The following is a 19,578-nucleotide window of genomic DNA, read 5'->3' as shown; positions in this document are numbered from 1 at the left end:
CTTGCTATCTCAGATGTACAAGGAAATGCCATAAACTCATAGGGCACATTTAGAGGAAATGAAATCCAGTTGTGCCATTAGGGAAAATAAAGTATCCCTAATATATTTTGAACAAAAGATGGCACAAAGGGCTTTCCATATCCACTGTCTTATAAAACTTGCCAATGGGCTCTTCTTCAAAATGAAACTGGATTCACCAGGCCATTCCTTATTTGCCTCAAGTCTCACATTTGCAAAGCTGAACAACAGAAAATCCCTCAGAAAGCTGCCACTGCTACCTGTTCCCCTTAAATATGCCTGAGCTGAGGAGATGGGGTCGAAAGTGAAGATAGCCTTAGGATAAGATGACATATCATGCTCCAAAGGACAAGTCATGGGACCAACTTTTGGATAAGCAGTGGCTTACTCCCAACACTGATAAAACACTGCCGGTTTGCATCAGGAAGAAAAGCACATAACAGGAATGAACAAGAACTGTTCTGTTTATCACAGCAACTGATAACAAGCTGTGAAGGTTTGACATGTCTAATGTCCCTTTCATAGACACCTGTTAGGGAGTTTGCAAGAGTGCAAAAGACATTCACAAATCTCACCCCCTTTCTTTATGCTCAGCTTCTATATGTAGTCTATGCTAAGATATTTTACAAAGTTAGTTAGATTTTAGAGTAGTTCCAACATTATAACTGTCATTTTAATGTGACATTTTAATGTGACAATTAAACTAAAAATCAAAATTTAGTGCTGTTGGAATGGGAGCCCAATTATTATCCTAGGAAGGAAGGAGAGACTAGTAAGCAAGGTAATCCTCAGAGCAAGATTTAGTGTGCATAATGTTACTATTACCAAGATAATACATTCTGATAATTAATCAGTGATATGTAAAGCACAATTTCAGCAAAGATTTGTCATAGTTTATTGAGATCTAATAGTCAATTGCAATATGCACAACCATATAGTAAACATAACCACAGAATAATCAGCAGCACATCAGAATTATTAAACACACAACTTTGGATTTTTTTTTGTATCCTGCCTTTTACAAATAACTCAAGGCAGTGAACATATCCAACACACCTCCCTCTTCCTGATTCCCCACAGCAACAAAACCTGAGGTGAATTGGGCTGAGAGAGTGACTGGCACAAGTTGTTTAGGAGATCTTTGTAGCCATGTCCTAGAACTTTGGAGCAGTAGCACATAACTAAAAGCATCCCAGGAGAGAGGAATTTATTTTAGCAATTCAATAAAACCTTGAATTAAATAAATCCATATGATTTGATACTCATGTACCTACAAGATCATAAGAGATTAAACCCATCCAGGTTGAATCCTCAAAGGAGAAATTGCTCATGGTGCCCCATTTGAAATAAAAGGAGGCCGAAACTAAAAAACAATGCTTCTCCATCATTACACCTATATTGTAGAATAGGTTCCTTCTTGAAAGTCAAATGATCTTCTCTGTGATGTCCCTCCAGAAACCTGAACGGAAAATATTTAAAGGGACTTCAAAGTGTGATTTTCTAACAACTTTACTCAGGTGATATCTGATTTCTCAGATTTATTATTAGGTACTATATTATTGGTTTGTTGTTTTAGTGTACTTATATTGTGGTGCTCCTAATTAGCATGTAACACTATATTTTATAGTAAGTTATAATATTTTCAGAGCCTAGAAAATACAGGTAAATCTATAGATTACTTATGAAAAATTATCCATCCCAGCTTTGGGCATACTAAGGAATTCCATATCTTGATCTTGCCTACATTCATAGGTATTGTAAATAACAAATTCTATGAATTTATTTCAGCTTTGAGGGTGGTGAGTTCCCAACAATCAATTTAGCTCTTGACAAATCTACCAGAACAGCCTTCCCCAAACTAAGGTACCTCAAGTGTGCATCTTAAAACTGCCAAGTATTATACTATGGTTTTTGGAGGTGGAGTCTCATGCAGAAGATAGCAGGTAAGAGAAACTATATCTGGCATGATGTTGCAAAGTTCAGGCACACTGAAACAATGGACTGGAACATTTCAGCTTGACTTATCACATGTATAACATCCATATATATAATGTCCACAATTTTCCTTCTCATGTTGGGCCTAAATAAGTCCAAAATTCTAAACAAGCAAAATATCTCCCCCTCCCCTGTCATATAAATTTTGAACTATTTCTGTGAGGCAGGAAAGACCTTGTCCACATGCAGGCTCAATTAAACTGATTTATTGTTATAGTCTATGCCTAAGAATCTTCTCAATTGATGGTCAGTGCCTGTTTAGAGTTAAATAAGGGCTGAGGGCACTCAAGGAGAGTTGAATTTAGGTTGTTTGTGGCACCATAGGGATTCTAGGCTGATTCCTTTTCTCACCCCACTCCCAGGTTCTGTTACTCCATCTCCCAGTTTCCATAGCATATCCTATGAAATATGAACTACATGGTTATACATTTCATTTTAAAAATGGAAGCATTTAAATGTATACTGTATAATAAAATGGAACTGGGTATTATGAAAATGAATAGCAAATGATAATGACACTGGAGAAAGAACAGGAATTACAAGGCTGAGCTGCAATTTAATTGATAAGGCCGATTGCTGCTAGAAAATGGAAAATCTGAAATCTCAGGAAAGTTACCAGTCAAATGGTTTTGGATTCAAAATGTTCTAATTAATGCAACAATCAAAACCACCTACCCAAATTTACAGACACAAATAGTCAATTAATTATATTTACCAAAAAAATCATATATCTAAAGTAAGTTAAATTCTACCGTATTTAACTTACTTTAAGTTAATTAAGTTAAATTCTATTTCTAAAATATTAAAAGCTATTAAGTCAAGTCAACAGTCTTTTCAAAATCCTTGTAAAACTTATCACTGGCTTTCTAAGACAATCTAGATAAGTTTGTGTGTAGGAAAGATTTGAAATAAAACCTTTTTCAGCTCTCATTCTTCTAATGTAATCCAATACATATTTATCCAGAAGGAAATGAGAATGTTCAACAGCACTTACCCTTGCATGAATATACGGTATGTTAGAATTGCAAAGGCTGAACAATCAGAGGAAGAATGTAGATTAAAAGGCAGTTCAAGAAATCCCAGATCAGTGCCATAAGACAAATAGTACAATTAAGTATTATCTGAATGTCAACTGAAAGTTTAGTGGTTAATTATGCAAATGAATTATTTAATCCTTTTTTCCTCTCGGGCTACTGCATTTAAACCTCTACTTTTATTAACATTTGCCTATCATTTCAGAAACACATGGCCAGAGGTTCTAAAAGTGTGCTTCTTACAAAACAGAAAAATGATGATTTGTTGAGCAGATGAGACCAGAAAACACGGAGGCTATTTTAATTCACATGAGATTTACATGTCATTAACTTGAATAATGTAAGAAGGGGGAAAATAGCAAATAGCATGCAAGGGTAGATGACTCCATAAGAAGTAAAAAGCTCTGAATTATAGTGATAAATTAAGGTAGCTTCCAACATCCAATTTTAATTCCTCATAACGTATTCAACCTAGTATAGACGGATAGACTGGTGAAATTACGGTAATATGCATGAGGAAATGGGAGAGAAGAACAGCAAGGCAGAGGTATTATCTAGTTGATTAATGAAAAGTAACCATTAATTTTTGGACATAAAGCAGCAAAACCAAAGACTAACATTTTTCCTGTTTGTCTAGACAGAGAAGGAAGGAAAGCCCAAAGTGAATCTGACATAGATTGGACTTTGACTACAAATACAAAGCCACAGCTCTGAGATGACTGAACTCTTGACTTTCCCAAAGACAAGGAAAAATATAATATTCTGGCTTATTTTTTCAACTGCATTACAAATGCTGGGACTTAAGCCAATAAAAGAATCTAACTTCTACTGGTTTCTTTTCAAGTGACACTGATATGCATAGCTGTAGTTCATAGAATAAATCTTCTCTCAAACATTAATGTAGACATAGAGGACTCTTGGGTACAATTGTGTATTATCCCAGTTAACTTCCTAAGCAAGAGTATGTAATCAATGAGGAAAAGGAATCATCCCTTTTATTTTATTTCCTATTTATTTATTTTTCACATTTTTGAATGACCCATCTCCCTCAGAATATGGGCTTTTAGATATCTTATAAAGCCTTTAATATTGTCTTACTTACTGGTTTATCACTTCAGCAATATTAATAAGGAGGAAAATGTTACATAAGGGGAACAATTGCTTAAAGACCCAGACAATATTTTCATTGGTCCTGCCCAACAAGGATATAAAATAATGCCTCTCTGTCTTCAGTTCAATAACCAGAAATCAATCTAATCATCAAGAATTAACCATACTTCTAAAAAGGAGTTCTTCATAGAGAAATTTTTTTGTTAACATTTGAAAGCCGGTGCAGTTTTCAATTGATTCCGTTTAACTTTGGTTAAATTGTATGACATAGAGTAGATTCCTGAATTTGTGATATCAAAATGACAAAAACCCTAACTTCAACTCTATCTAAATCTTGAAAGAATGATGGCATCATGAAGTTTGAGAATCCTTTTCTTATTGTATTCTTGTGGCTCATCATGTTTTTCATTGCTGTTCATATAATGCAGCTTTTTACAAGATGGCTTGGTGTAACCTATTTGTCGGTTGCCACTTTATGCTTGCTTGTGCTTCATTGCTATGCGATGACAGACTGCCATGAACTGTGGGGAGCGGGATAATGAAGGGAGGGGAATGCTTGAGGAAACGAAAGTGAGTGCTATATCTCCTCAAGACAGTGCCTCAAAGTCACCCAACTGGAAGAAGGAGGGACCTGCAAACCAAATTATGCCTGGACTGACAGTTATGAAAACATATTGTCTGAACCTGATTGGATACACAGGGTGGAGACAGAGACAGCTAAGGAAGGGAAGAATTGAATTTTTCAAAGAATTGAATTGAATTAGGAGTTTTGGCATGCGATTCTCAGTTCTGGCTTCGCATTATTGCAATACACTTGACTTATAATAAAACTATACCTTTCTCAACCGATGGAGCCAAGGACTGTCTTTATTTAGAGATTTACATTGTGGCAGGCCTGACACCATTTAACTATTTAGAATCAGTTTTCATTTTGAAAGAATAACATGCTGAATTATTGTCAGAACCACTGGTGACCTAATATGAGCAAGGGTTTGAGAAAAGAAATTCAATTCTCACACAAAGAAATAGTATAAAACACAATTAACAGAATAATCTTCAGTTTCACTTCTTCGTTGAGTTATTAAAGTAATGCCCATGTCTTAAAAACCACAAATATGAAATTGCTACACAAATAAAATCTCCATCCATCATCACAACCCGTTTTTAGGGCTTATTAAAATTCCCCTTTAATAATACTAGAACTCAGTATGTTCAAGAGACTACAAACCCAAGAGTAACTGAAGCACTTGGGCGTGGTGCATAAAATCCAGGTCAGCTGTTTTGTATTCATCTCTTTGTTTCAAAGGACTTAAAAACCACAAATATGAAATTGCTACACAAATAAAATCTCCATCCATCATCACAAACCCTCTTTAGGGCTTATCAGAATTCCACTTTAATAATACTGGAACTCAGTATGTTCAAGAGACTACAAACCCAAGAATAACTAAAGCACTTGGGCGTGGTGCATAAAATCCAGGTCAGCTGTTTTGTATTCATCTCTTTGTTTCAAAGGGCATATGCAAAGATGGGAAAATAAATATTGAGGTTGTCCTCTTTTGTCCCAAAATACATTTCCATGGGAAGCGCAAGAATACTAAAAGCATGCAGTATATTTATTGACAAAAAAGATCAATGATATCTATAGCCAGTAGCAGAAGATGTGAGAATGGGTTACACTGAAGCTAGAAATTTTGGGTTAAAAATGCAGCCACTGATTTAGACGATTTTAAAGATTAACATAAAACTGAAACCATAATTTTTCCTCTTGGGATTGATGGGTAAGTAGTTGAAAATAAGTCAGGATCTTTGTTTTTATATCTAATATAAAACGCTCAGTACTGAAGTCATACACTGATACATGTCAAAGCTTTTATGTGACGGATGAAACCAAGCTTCTGCCCTTTTAAAGGAATTAGGGGTAGGAGGAGAGACAGCTAATAGTGAAAAGAGGTTTCTTCTCATAACTGCCACCTCATTGCATGCACTTCATTTTTATGCCATTAGTGTTCACCCGATGAACGCCTGACCAAAAAGAAAAATGTGCAAGCTTTCCCACAATTTCAATTCAGATGCTTTATAAGAACAATGAGCTCAAAAAAGAAATCTGCAAATCAAGTACTTATTCAGTGATATTCCCAAGATTGAGGATCAATAACAGAATTCAGATAAATTACAAATCGAACAATAGGGTAAAATAAAACTTATTTGAAAATTTCATGTGGAAAACTGAAATGCATTACAGAAATCATCTTACCTTTCTCATACAATTCTTCCATGGCATGCCAAGTTTCTGCCCTGACTTCTCGACTGCTTTTTCCAGGAACTTGTGCATCTGGCCAATGTATTAAATAAAGATCTAAACGAACAAACAAACAAACAAACCTATTCCATTTATACTTTTCATTAACCAACCAGCCTAATGATGTATGCAGAACATATAGCACAAAGTCTTGTTTATACAATTCTAATTCTCATGTCCCATCTTAATATCCAGGAAAACCACTTTTCTAGATTCTCACAAAAATAGCTCTGCTAAGGGTAGCCATGTACAAATATAGCTTCAAGCTATGCTTGAGTCATTTGATTTTTTTGTTTAAAAAACTCCGTGTCCGAGTATTGTAGCAGTCACGAGAATATTTGTGGGTGGTATAATTTATGTAGCATTTATACAGCAGGCTATATAATTTTAACCTACTAAGGTAATTGTGGTCAACCATATAATGTTCATTGTGATTTTCAACTTTTCCTCCTCTTTTGTGTAAGGCCCAGGCAAAAAGTAAAATCAAAAAGCTTATTAAGATGCCTGTACTCTGATGTGTAACTGATAGGATAATTATAACTTGTTATGTTGTAAGTTATGCCAGGTTATTATGCAGCATTTTAAAAAATGGCCATAACAAATCCTCCTTAGCAAACTATAGACGGTGAACTTCGACCTCATTGCAAATTGCAAATATAGCATTTCTCCACACACACACCAAATATAAAATTTATGCAATTCCCATGCAAGAGAACAAGCTGCATGAAAAATAAACCTTTATGTCCCATGCCAAATGTGCTTAGGAGATATGCTTTAGACAACTATTTGTCTGAAATGTTACAGGGTTCCTGCTTGAGCAGGGGGTTAGACTGGAAGATTTCCAATTCTACTCTTACGGGGCCTGCATGCTTAACACGCAAATAAATTAAAATTAGAAAAGCTGATATATTCTAGCATGAAATGCATCTTGAACATCATCTTAATTTGAAAAGTCATTTTAGGAAAAAGATTGGTATGATATGCCATTCAGAGTACACATAAAAGAACTTAAAACAAAGCTTGTTTCCAGTATGGTATCACTAAACAGTATCACATTATTTCTGTTTTGCAGATTGTTTTCAAGAACAGTTGACTGTATGTTCTACTGTGTTGACATTTGAGCTTAATTATGTTGTTTCTTGCATGTTTATGGATCAGCAATTCCCATGGGAATTGTTTTAAACATGTATCACATATCTTTAAAATCACTGGGAATTATATTAATCTTCTTAGTGACATCAGCAGGATTTAAATGAGCAATAAGCTGCAAATATTCTTTGTTACTGATACTAAGCATTGTAAAGAAAAAAAATTATGTTGTATTATATGTACTTTTAGCTTAGCACAACAGTTTCCTACCAAACACCTGCCAATGAAACCAGTTTCTTGAATTTTACATTTCTATTCAGTGTAGATAATCAAAATGAAGTTACACAAGGGAAAAATAGGAATTTTAAGTTAGGATGTCTATAAACAAACAAACAGAAATAAACAAACAAAAATAAATATTTCATTGTACATAGATTTTCAACCTGGTAATCTGCCTTCTCAAGCTGCCCTTGGTATCTCATTAATTTTCAGTGACTGCTTATTCTCCAGGCATTGTCAGGGCTTAGAAGAGAAGTTCATCTTCATTCAAAATGCAAGCCTATCAGCATTTTAGTTAGTAGAACTAATATCTGCAATTCCATCAGAATTCCCAGCCCAATAAAAGGTAAGGTTATTAAGGAACAGAAAAACATGCATGGAAGAGAATATCACCATTTATATATTCAGCAAAAAAGGATGATGTAAGACAGGACTGTCAAACTCCCAGCCCATGGGCCAGATGCATCACACTGGCCACGCTCACACCTGGTTTAGAGAAGCGGGGGAAAGTCCCGATATGTCACGTGATGCCACCATGACAACATGAGTTTGACACCTCTGATATAGGGGTAAAGAGATGTTATCATGACATCATGAGTCCAGATCTCAAGGAATGCAAACTCTAAATCCAACCTCTAAATCCATTTTATTTGTTTCCAATGTTTGTCAATGAACGCCTAAAGCCAGATTATAACAACTGTGAAAAATCATATAGTTTAATAAAAAAAATGAAAACAAATGTTAGAATACTGCTCCCACAATCTGGCACATTTTCAATTTCTTATTGGTATGTAATTTGTCGGGCCAATCTTCCTTTGTGAAGTATTCAGCACTAGGAACCAAATTAAAACAAAAGAACAAAGACAAAAAAACTCTAGAGAAACTAAAAGATAGGAAAGAAAAATAAAACAGTTTGTTGAGACAGTATTTAATCATTAGTTCTTTGCTTATGAGAATATTCTTCAGTATTTGTGACAGAAGAGAAACCCAGTACTAATTCAGCATCCTTTTCTGAATGCAAAGGAAACTTTCAATAAACCCATTTAGCATGACAAAAAGCATTAATTCAAGGAGAAGAATATTTCAAGACCCTACTTCGGTTTGAATCAAAACCAGATGACTAGGCTATCTGTAACTAGTTTAATGCATCTAATGCACACAAACATAGAAAAGGCATGAGTTAATGCTTCCTTTCTCTGGTTCCTGTTTCTTTTTAGAAGGAGTTTGGGAGACGTAATGTCTTTCTGCAGTTCTTCCTAATTCTTAATGAAGAAAATCTCCTAATAATTCTAAGCCAGGGGCATCAAACTCGTGGCCCGCAGGCTGGATGTGTCATGTGCTGGCCCCACCCCCGCCCAGTTTAGCTAAGGGGAAAAAAGTCCCAATATGTCATGTGACGCCACCGTGACGACGCGAGTTTGACACCCTTGTTCTAAACTATGGCTTTCTTGCTTTACAGTGGCAGGGGTTGAATTTCTGGCTGTACTCACAAAACATGCTAAGCCACAAACTGTCATCACAATGGTTATACTATGTCAAAACATATTGGCTTAAGGGTCCAATCTGAACCAACTAAAATGTTGATTTTCCTTGGGGAAGGATTTCATCCATACTGATTTCTGATGCAAACTAGGGATGCTAAGAATGTTTGTATCAAGTGTGCCCTTTTTCCTCAAGCAAATTAATCACAATGTTGTAACAAGGGGATAAGGAATTGTTTGCAACAGATTAATTATACAATTTATGGGTGTACCGCTAAGTCTCATCAGAATCTTTCTAGGTTTAAGTTTGAGGTTCCCTATTTGTAAGAAAAATTAAGAAAAACAGATCAGTAAAAATTAGTCCTATTAAATGGTGCTAAGACTAAACTTATTCTAGGTTCTATAGAGATCTTATGACAGCAAGCAGCTAAATGCTGGTTTAAGATCTATAGCAGATAACATCACTAATAACATTGCTATTAACAGAGGCAATCATTTAAGGCAGCATTCCCAACATTCACTGCTTGTGCACATGCACACCAGCTGCTGCTCACATAACTCAAACTTTGTGCATGTGTGTTGGCCCTCTGTTCACGTGTGTGCGTGTGCCAGCCAGCCGCTCACAAGGCCCTGTTCCAAACAAGCCATGGCCCAGTTAGTGGGGATAAATCTGTTGGGGCCCCCTGATTTAAAGTAAGAAATACAGATCACATGACCCTTTTTCTGAATTGTTCCTTTCTTAAAAGGGGGAGTGCTTTAAGAGTACTGCAATTTCATCAATATTAAGATTAAGCAGGATAGAAAAATTAGTGAGACTTTTTCATGTTGGCACTGGAGAAGAGTTCTGAGAATAAATAATCATGAATAGCCAACCCACCCACCCACCCCCCCAAAAAAGAAATGGATAATTGAACAAATTGACTCAGAGTCTTGGTCAAGGCACAAATGATCAGGCTTCAATTTTCATATTATGTGAAGACCTAGCTCTTTAGAGAAGTCTATAATGTTGGGAAAGATTGACTCAATTACAACATCAATGGATACAGCAGCAATGGCTGCACCTGAAGGAGCAGTTGGGGAATAGATCATTCAAGAGAAAATCTATGTTAAGTCACTAAGAACTGACACCAACTTGATGGCACATAATCAATCATTCAAAGCTAAGGAGACAAATTATCTTAATAACCTTCTAATCCTTGTTATGATATGTTTTCTTTCCTATGCTAAAGAGATTAGCTAAAGAATCTAAAGGAATAATCTCCCTATTAAAAATTCTTATTTGTGATCCAGAGCAATCATAAAAGCATGTTGTTACAGGTGATGCAATATATTAAACGTGCACCAAGATTTATGACTATAATAATCTGAACAGGAATAAAAAAACAAACAAAAGCCAGCTTCATACCTAGATATTCCACCCCAAGTCTGTTGCAAGATTCCAAGCAGGCTTGTTTTGTTTTGTCATAGCCATAGTCAGCATGCCAGAGTTTGGTTGTTATCCAGAGATCCTCCCGTGCAATTCCACTCTCTTTGATAGCCTTCTGCAGGAGCGATTCACAGCCATATCGTTTTGCCGTGTCGATATGACGAATGCCACATTTCTGAAGCGCGTATACCACTGCCTCGTGGGAATAGCCGCCTTGATGGGATGTTCCTTGAAACATCAGAGCGGGGAAAAAGTCATTATTTTGTTAATATGCTCTGAATTTCCTACAGAACATTACAGAAATATAAAGTAATGGTAAACCATGTGAAATGAACTGACTAGGAATGGTTTGGTTTTGTTATTTGGGTCATCTGTCTATTGTAGCTGTTTTAAGTAACTTATTTCATTATTATTTTTTTAATTTATAAGTCAAAGACCAATATAAAAAATTTAAAAAATGAGATTAATAAAATGAGAGAAAGAACAAATGAGATAGATAAAAATCAAATAAAATAGGAAAAAAGTAATATGACACATATATTAAGGGATACGTAGGACTGAGCTTTAAGCTACTTCTTGGCATCCAGCAAATTTAGTTTTGAATGGGCATTTATTGGTATCATAAGATCTTTTTGACTTCATTTTATATCCCTTTAAATCTTCACCACTTTATTTCCTTTTTCTGTTATAGCAAACTACCTGGAAAAGATACTATTTCCCCTCCCATCTTTGAAACTTCTGTTCTTTTTCTGAAGCCCCATTGATGAATCAAAGATTCTCTGCCTTTCTTGAAGCCTAAAGCTTCTTTAGATAATAATTCCATTTATACTTACTACTGGTAGTCCTCGACTTACAACCATTCATGTAGTAACTGTTCAAAATTACAACAGCATTGAAAAACTGACTTATGATCGGTTTCCACACTTATAACTACTGCAGCACCCTTGTGGTCACAGGATCAAATTTTGGACTCTGCATGTATTTAGGACAGTTACACTGTCCCAGGTTTGTGTGATCACCATTTGTAACCTTCCCAACCAGCTTTCAACAAACAAAGTCAACAGGAGAACCCAGATTTGCTTAATGACATTATTCATGTAAGAACTATGGTAAACAAGGTTCTGAAATGGAGCAAAATTCACTTAACATCTGCCTTGCTCATCAATGGAAACTTTAGGCTCAATTGTGGCCATAAGTGAAGGACTCCCTATATTGTTCTTCTCTCCTTTTCTCTTGTCCTCTAAAGCTGTTCAGATCTCATGGTTACTTTTTCCTGCCCAATAAATGATTTTCTAAAGATGCAGATCAGACCCTCCTTTTGCCATTTTGCAACGCCAGCTTATTAAACGGGGATCAATTTCCCTAGCGCAATATTCCCCCTCCTATGCGGATGAAAATTATGGATTAATCCACTTGCAAGTTACTAGGTGGACTAAAACTGTCCTGAACATTCACACAATAATTTGTGTTACAGAACCCTGGAATTGTATTACAGAACCCTTTCCCTGCTCTGAATAAGGAAATGCAAAGTGGAGATACAGGGTGGCAAACTGCTCAATACATTAGTTTCACCCTGGCACTTGCTGGAGGTTTAAATCAAGGGCAATATGTATGCCAGCAGGAGAGGAAGTGGTTTAGCTGGGGGGGGGGGGGGGGGATAGCAGGAGGCCTGCAAGATAAAGAATGTTGGACCCCAAGAGTAGAAAGCTGTAGTTATCTTATCTTAGACTTTCCTTCAGCTGTTTTTTCCTGCCAACAGCCCACTTGTCTAGAGACTTTGCATTTAGGGAAGCGCAAATTCCTATTTCAATCTTCTGAGTATAGCCAGTTTTCAAGGTCACCTGTTTGATGTACGTTTGGTCAGCTTTTTAACTGACTACAGTACTTACTAAAATTGAGGTTCATACAATACTTAAATTTCTCTAGGCAATCAGGTTCAGAACACTGTTGGCTTACAATATAAAAACCTTTGTTTGTTCATCCATAGTTTACTGAAGTCAGAATTTGTCGAGTTTATAAACTCATTATTCATCAACCATAAGGTAGCTCAACAACATGGCTGTTAGCTCACATACATACCAACCAGTTAAAACATCTTGTTCTCCCTACAATACATACACAACTCTTCACATATTTATTAGGACTACCAAGTTTGGTCTGCAAAAATCCAGCCAACCACGGGATGTCAGCAGAAGAAATTTAAATATATAAATAATTTTTTTCCACCTTCCAACCTTTACATAGTCAGATCTGGTAGTACTATACTGGTAGTTCTTTCTTAATGACTGGACACTTAGCAACCATTTGAAGTTACAGACCCCTCCCCCAAAAGATATTTATAACTTCATTCATTCCTCCCTCATCACATGATTGCAATTTGAGCAGTTGACAATCAGATCACTTTTAAGGCTGATTATTGCATTGTCTCACATAATGACTGTGACAGTCATGAATGATTGCTTAATGATAGCTGCAATAAAGATCATAAAATTGGGCCAGTCACGTGGGTGCCTCCACTTACGACTTTCATGTCTTACAACTGAAATTACCGGCTGCGTTACAGTCGTAAGTCGAGGACTATCTATGCTTTATATAACATAAACTAACCCTGAGAAATGTTTTCAAAGACACAACTTTGCACTACCAGTTTCCATTGTATTAGCCCAGTTCCTGAGATTGTTCACTTTGCAATGTATGGTTTCCTGAGCTTTAGTTTTAATAGTGTTCCAAGCTTGGTCTCATCTGTAATTGTCATTAATTCACTCCTATTTTCTCCTTAAAAATAGATATACGAAAGGGGAAAATAAGGTTGATCTATGCTAGTTATTTATCCAAACGAAAATATTGATATAACATTGCAAATGTGCAAAAGTGAGACATAACCCTTCACTTTTTAGGTTACCTCCCTTTTTATAGCTCAAAGGAAGCTACAGAAGACACCCAGACCTACTGTTCCTCACATTTCTCACCAATTTACCCTTCCCACTATCCTTTCCCTATTTGCCCACCTCAAGACACAAAGTTTCCATGAAATGTTGGAGTCTTTCACCCTGTTTTCTATTCACTTCCTTAGATTACACACACACCTTCGTGGTTCTATGCTAGGGTTTTAACATCCCTCCCCCCGCTGCACATTTCCTTTCTATTCTCACTGTACGGAAGCTTCACCCTCTCTGGCTCACATGAAGAAAAGGAGGTTGCCAAGTAGTAAAAGAAGCCAGTGTGGCCTAGTGATTAAGGCACCAAGCTAAAAACATGGAGACCACGTTTATAGTCCAGCCTTGGGCATGAAAGCCAACTGGGTCACTTTGGACCAGTCACTCTCTCTCTCAGCCCAATTTACCTCACAGGTTGTGTTGAGTTGTGGAGAAAATAGGAGAAGGAAGGAGCATTGTGCTAGAGAAAGTCTGGATAGGGAACAACAGGCTTCATCTGAACCCTGGACAAGACTGAGTGACTCTGGTTTTGAGGGCCCACTGGTTCCAGGATTATGTCATTTTTGGTGCTGGATGGTGTTATACCACCCTAGAGAGACCTATTGTGCAATCTGAGGAGTTCCTTGACCAAGGGTCTTCAAACTTGGCAATTTTAAGACTTGTGGACTTCAACTCCCAGAATTCCTGAGCTAACATGACTGGAGGAGGAACTCTGGGAGTTGAAGTCCATGAGTCTTAAAGCTGTCAAGTTTGAAGACCCCTGTGCTAGACTCCAAATCTACCCTGATTAAATAAATATACAGTATACTCCACAGAGGAGCCTTAAGTTCTTGTTCTTACCTTTTTAAATTTATATTGTTCTTACCTTTTTAAATTATTATTAATTTTAAGAGAGAAGTAAAATACAAAGTAACAGAAAAGTTGGGGGAAAGGATTGAAAAAGGGAAAAAGTTAAAAAGTGAGTTCTGCTCTTATTTTTTGAATAACAAAAAAAAAGTGTCCTTTGTATCATTAATCACACAGCTGAAATAATGAAAATTAAAACCCTGGTAAATCCAAATTCAAGAAGTTTCATTGAATATTCAATACTTATATATCATACTACAGTATACTGCTCAGGTAGTCCTTGACTTACAACAGTTCATTTAGTTACAACGGACTGAAGAAACTGACGAATGACCGTTTTTCACACTTATGACCATTGCAACTTCCGATGATCACATGCGTGGCAACTAGTTCATATTTATGACCACTGCAGTGTCCTCAAGTCATGTGATCTGCTTTTGCAACCTTCTGACAAGCAAAGTCAATGGGGAATCCAGATTCACTTAACAACCTTGTAACTAACTAACTTAACAAATGCAATGACTTAACAAGAAGTGGCAAGAAAAGTTGTAAAATGGGGCAAACTCACTTAACAAATGTTTCACTTAACAACATAAATTTTGGGCTCAATTATGGTCGTAACTCGAGGACTACCTATACATGTAATTAAATGCAATATGTTATAAAGGAAGTCGGAAAGCATCAATAAGGAACATGTTACATAAAGACACTAATGATAAATTAAAGGAAAACTACGATATTTTGTGCATAACAAATCCATCCCAATTAATAAATTGTTATCAATGCCAATGAAATTAGGTTGTAACTACTGCATTTGTTTCCAATTCAAATTGTCATTTCTAAGAAAACAGAATGAATGGGTTTCTTTAAAGGTCTTGCAAATCTTCTCAGACAGTTTTATGCATCACAGATTCCAGTAAGAAAATAAGATGGAGAGAGAGAAAGAGAGGGGGGGGGGGGAGGGGGAGGGAATTCAGAACATTTTTGCACTTTAGAATATTTACTTATGTAATATATGTATAAAGAGATGACTGCTATTGATTCTGAATATTAAATTAAAATATGGCCTTATTCCTTTTCAACCCAGAACTATCAGTGAAATTTAACTATTTTTTTTGTTTTAAATTCATACTATTATTAAAGTAAGTCAAGTATATAGCCCTTGAGTGCCAGCTATGCAATTCTAATGTTTCCTGTTAAATCTGGAAGCAAGAGGCATCAGGGTTGCCAAGCAACCATCTATCCACCTTCAACTTGATTTCCCTCAAGTTTCCCTTTATTTTGAGTCTAGAATCTAGATTAACCACATTCCAGTTAACAAAGGCTGCCTGGAAAGTCACACAGTTGCAGCAGAATTTTAATTTAAAAGCCGCACAGCAGCCACAAGGCATCTAGGATGGGTCTTGAATATTACCTCTGGGATCAGCTGGCAGTATCTTGTGGTTCAGATGCTGCCTGCAGGAATCTTTTTTTTTTTTCAAACCTTTAATCCAAATTAAAGCCCAAATCAGATGTAGCTTCAATTCTGGAGCCTCTTCTTTTTCACTAGTTTAATGGCTAAATATACCAATGCCAATATTCTTTAGGAAAATAATATTTTAATGATCAGGGGTGTCAAACTCGCATCGTGACATATCGGGATTTTGTCCCCCTTCACTATACTGAGTGTGGGCGTGGCCCAACAGATGACGCATCCGGTCCACAGGCCGGGAGTTTGACAGCCTTGGTTTAGCTCATTTTTAACAATCTTGCACATACTTAGGTAGGAATAAATGTCTGTAGATAGATGCAGAAGAGTCTGCTACAATGTTTGATTTAGTACAGACACATTTCCTTTTCAAATAAACTAAAAAAAACAACACTTGAGTTATCATCTGCAAGCAGATTTTTAGCGCTCTCATATGGTAGCCCCATGCAACGTTTATTATCTCAAGTTTTTCTCCAAAACCTGGTTGTATGCTTTTAGTTCTGTGTACTGTTAAAAATTAAAAGAAAAGTTTCATGGGGAGAATAAAACCCTTGAAGAATTCCTTGAAAGCTTTACAAATAGGAATGAAAATAAAATCGTGTGGCATTAAATCCTAATTATAACTAACCATTCACTAATCTCAACACCACTACATAAAAATGGCTATCTGTTAAATTTTCAAAAGCTCCATAAAGTTTTATACGTTTACTTGGCTTCTGCTATGAATAGGCCATTACTCTGTTTTTCAGCTCTCAGAATTAATTTCCTGCCTGAAAAGCGTCAAACATTTTAACTATTGTGTTTCCTATAGCAATTCAGAATCATAGCTTAGGTATTTATCCTCTGGAAGTTCTTTGTTTGCGTAAAAACAGGATGTGTGCTAAGGAAACCTATGGATAATTATCTGACTTGCTTTAATCCTGAATAATATCACCTGATGTCAAGGTCTGAGGAAAGTCTTTGCAGAACCTGTATATGTAAAATGTAAAATAAATCTGGCACTTATTAATTTAAGCCATTTTTACCTGATATTTCAGGTAACAAAGAGAAGACGGACCCGATCTCAAGTTCATATCTTTAAAACTTTGGCACAAGAGGGAAAAAAAGGGTTTAAAAAAACAAGAGGGGAAAAACACATTCTGATGGTAGACCTTCTAGTGGTTTCCTGGTAAAGGATAAAGAAGAGAAGTGGGGTCAGCTTGGTCGCCTTGCATTATGATTTTTTTCAGAACAAAACACTCAGTTTTCTGGCTGATGGATGAGGCCTGATTGTGCTACACTTCAGTTCTACAGTCCCATGGCAATGGGGTTTGCTTTCCTCCAAGTTACTTAACATTCAGGCATCATAGGAATGCTTTAACAAAATATCACTTGACTTTTCAGCTCCCTTCTTTTGTTTAAGAAACTTACTTCTAAATCAGAAACACTGTCTAAAAAAAGGAATCAAGTTTCTGATAGTTTTTATTTAAACCATCTATCTTGTTTTTAATAAATCAATAATGTATAAGAAATGCCATTTTTCATTAAAATCAAAGTGATGTGATTTCTCTAGCAGAGCTGATGCTTCAAAAGCAAGTTCAGATTCTAACCACACATAAAAACTGTGGCTAGCCTAACACTATGAAAAGGTCACTAGGACTAGTTGCCTTTTTTCTAACAAAGCCAGCCATGATGTGTTACCATGTATGATGTGTGACTTTATGGTATTTAAAAATGAAGTTCTGAATGTCAGCTTGTCAAAGGAGCGAAGCTATTTCTTCATTCAAGTGCAATAGTCCACAAAATATTTGAAATTGTCAATAGAATTTAGGAAACAAAACCAGCCCTCAGAAAATTCCTTTGTAAGATTGAGTTGTAACAGCTGTTTGCAAAGCCCCGCTCATAGGAGTGTCGTTATAGCAATTTTTACATATGTGTCTCAAAAAACCAGGGTTTTTGTAAATAGTTACTTCACCCCATAATGAAATGAAAAGTTTTTGGAAAACAGTGTTGTCATCACTATACATGTTTTCAATGAACTGTGACAAAACTTCAAGTGAAATGGAGGATTCATTCCAGGGTTTAGCTATCTCCTGTGGGAATGCCCTGAATTATACACAAATACCTTAATAAATGTACAGGAATGACTTAAATGAAGATTCCTGTAGAAACCTTCCCTTTGCTCTAAAAGAGTGTATAACAGAGGCCAGCAGTATGACAACCACAATACTCCTAGATGGAATCTGAAGAGCCAAATTAAATTATGTTTTAAACATTTAATAGTGGCTTCCATCTCATAAAACTAGTGTTTTTTCAGCCCAAACCATATAATATCCTGGGAATGAGATATGACAATTTTGCAAGACTTTCACCATTTAATTCTTTTATATATAATTTGGAAAGGGCATGAGTCATTATTATGAGACATTTTGTGAGAGTTCTTTTTCCTGAAAACGTGACTTGTCCCTTGTATTAAAATATACATTTAGGCAAGCTTTCCTGTTCATTCATTGCAGAGGTGGTATTCAGCAGGTTTTGACCAGTTCTGGAGAACCGGTAGTAGAAATTTTGAGTAGTTCGAAATACCACCTCTGACTGGCCCTGCCCCCATCTATTCTCTGCCTCCCAAGTCCCAGCTGATCGGCTGGGTCTTCTTTTGTTGCCCTGCATGGGAGAACAGAGCTGGAAAGCAGGTTAGTGGGGTAGGGAAAGAATGGGGATTTTACAGTATCCTTCCCCTGGAGTCGGGTGGGAATGGAGATTTTACAGTATCCTTCCCCTGCCACACCCACCAAGCCACCCCACAGAACCAAAAGTAAAAAAAATTGAATCCCAACACTGGTTCATTGTGTATGGATAACTAAGTACCCCTCACAAGAAGCACAAAATCCTGATGTTTTAATGTGTTTTGAAATAGCATTTTAATAGATAGATATAGGTAGTCCTCTACTTATAAGCACAATTATGACTAGAATTTTGGCCACTAAAGTAATGCAATTGTTAAGTGAGTCATCATGTGACTGCACCCAATTTCATGATTTTTTTTGCATGGTCTTTAAATGAATCACAAGATTAAGTGAATCCAGGTTCCCTCATTGACTTGTCAGAAGCCAGATGGGAAGGTGGCAAATGATGATTATACAACTCCAGGATCTGACTGTGGGGATACTACAACAGTTGTAGATGTGAGCACCGGCCATAACTCACTTTTTAAAGCAACATTCTACCTTTGATTGGTCACTAAACAGATGGTGATAAGTCAAGGGCTATCTGTAGACAGCTAGTCAATAGCTGCCTTCACACATCACGCTGAGATTTATTTTGTTTAATATGATTTTTAACAATTGGCCAAGATCACGTGGTGTTAAAGCATAAGCCATTATAAATAAAGTACCATGGCAAGGTTCACAGAATGCTGAAGCCAAAAAATAAAGGCAGCAGCTTTTGCTTATCTCCATCAAGATCATCATCCTTACTCCCTCCACATTCTTACTTTGTGAGAGCCAAGCCATCCACAATATCCTCCAAATCTCAGCAAAAAAGAGGAGACTTGCAATTCTCCAAAGAAACAACCGTAAAGGAAAAACCTCTCTGAGGCCTCTCTTCAAGGTCAGC

At 36.4% G+C, this 19,578-nt stretch overlaps 1 protein-coding gene across 4 annotated transcripts in view; it reads right to left on the bottom strand.

Moving 5' to 3' along the window:
• LOC113414762 (putative oxidoreductase ZK1290.5) overlaps window positions 1–19,578 on the bottom strand; it is a 74,274-nt gene that overhangs the window by 42,690 nt on the left and 12,006 nt on the right. For all 4 annotated transcript variants that reach the window (XM_026671780.2, XM_026671779.2, XM_087960739.1 and 1 more), the window contains exons 2-3: window positions 10,714–10,962; window positions 6,415–6,516 (exon numbers count right to left, since the gene is read on the bottom strand). In XM_026671780.2, coding sequence (XP_026527565.2) covers window positions 6,415–6,516; window positions 10,714–10,962 — 351 coding nt within the window. The remainder of the gene's footprint in view (window positions 1–6,414; window positions 6,517–10,713; window positions 10,963–19,578) is intronic.

The sequence above is a fragment of the Notechis scutatus genome, chromosome 3 (genome assembly GCF_049901735.1).
Source record: "Notechis scutatus isolate UNSWTSFEM ecotype Mainland chromosome 3, rNotScu1.2, whole genome shotgun sequence".
NCBI classification, from domain to species: Eukaryota; Metazoa; Chordata; class Lepidosauria; order Squamata; family Elapidae; genus Notechis; species Notechis scutatus.
This window is presented reverse-complemented; position numbering and strand designations above follow the sequence as displayed.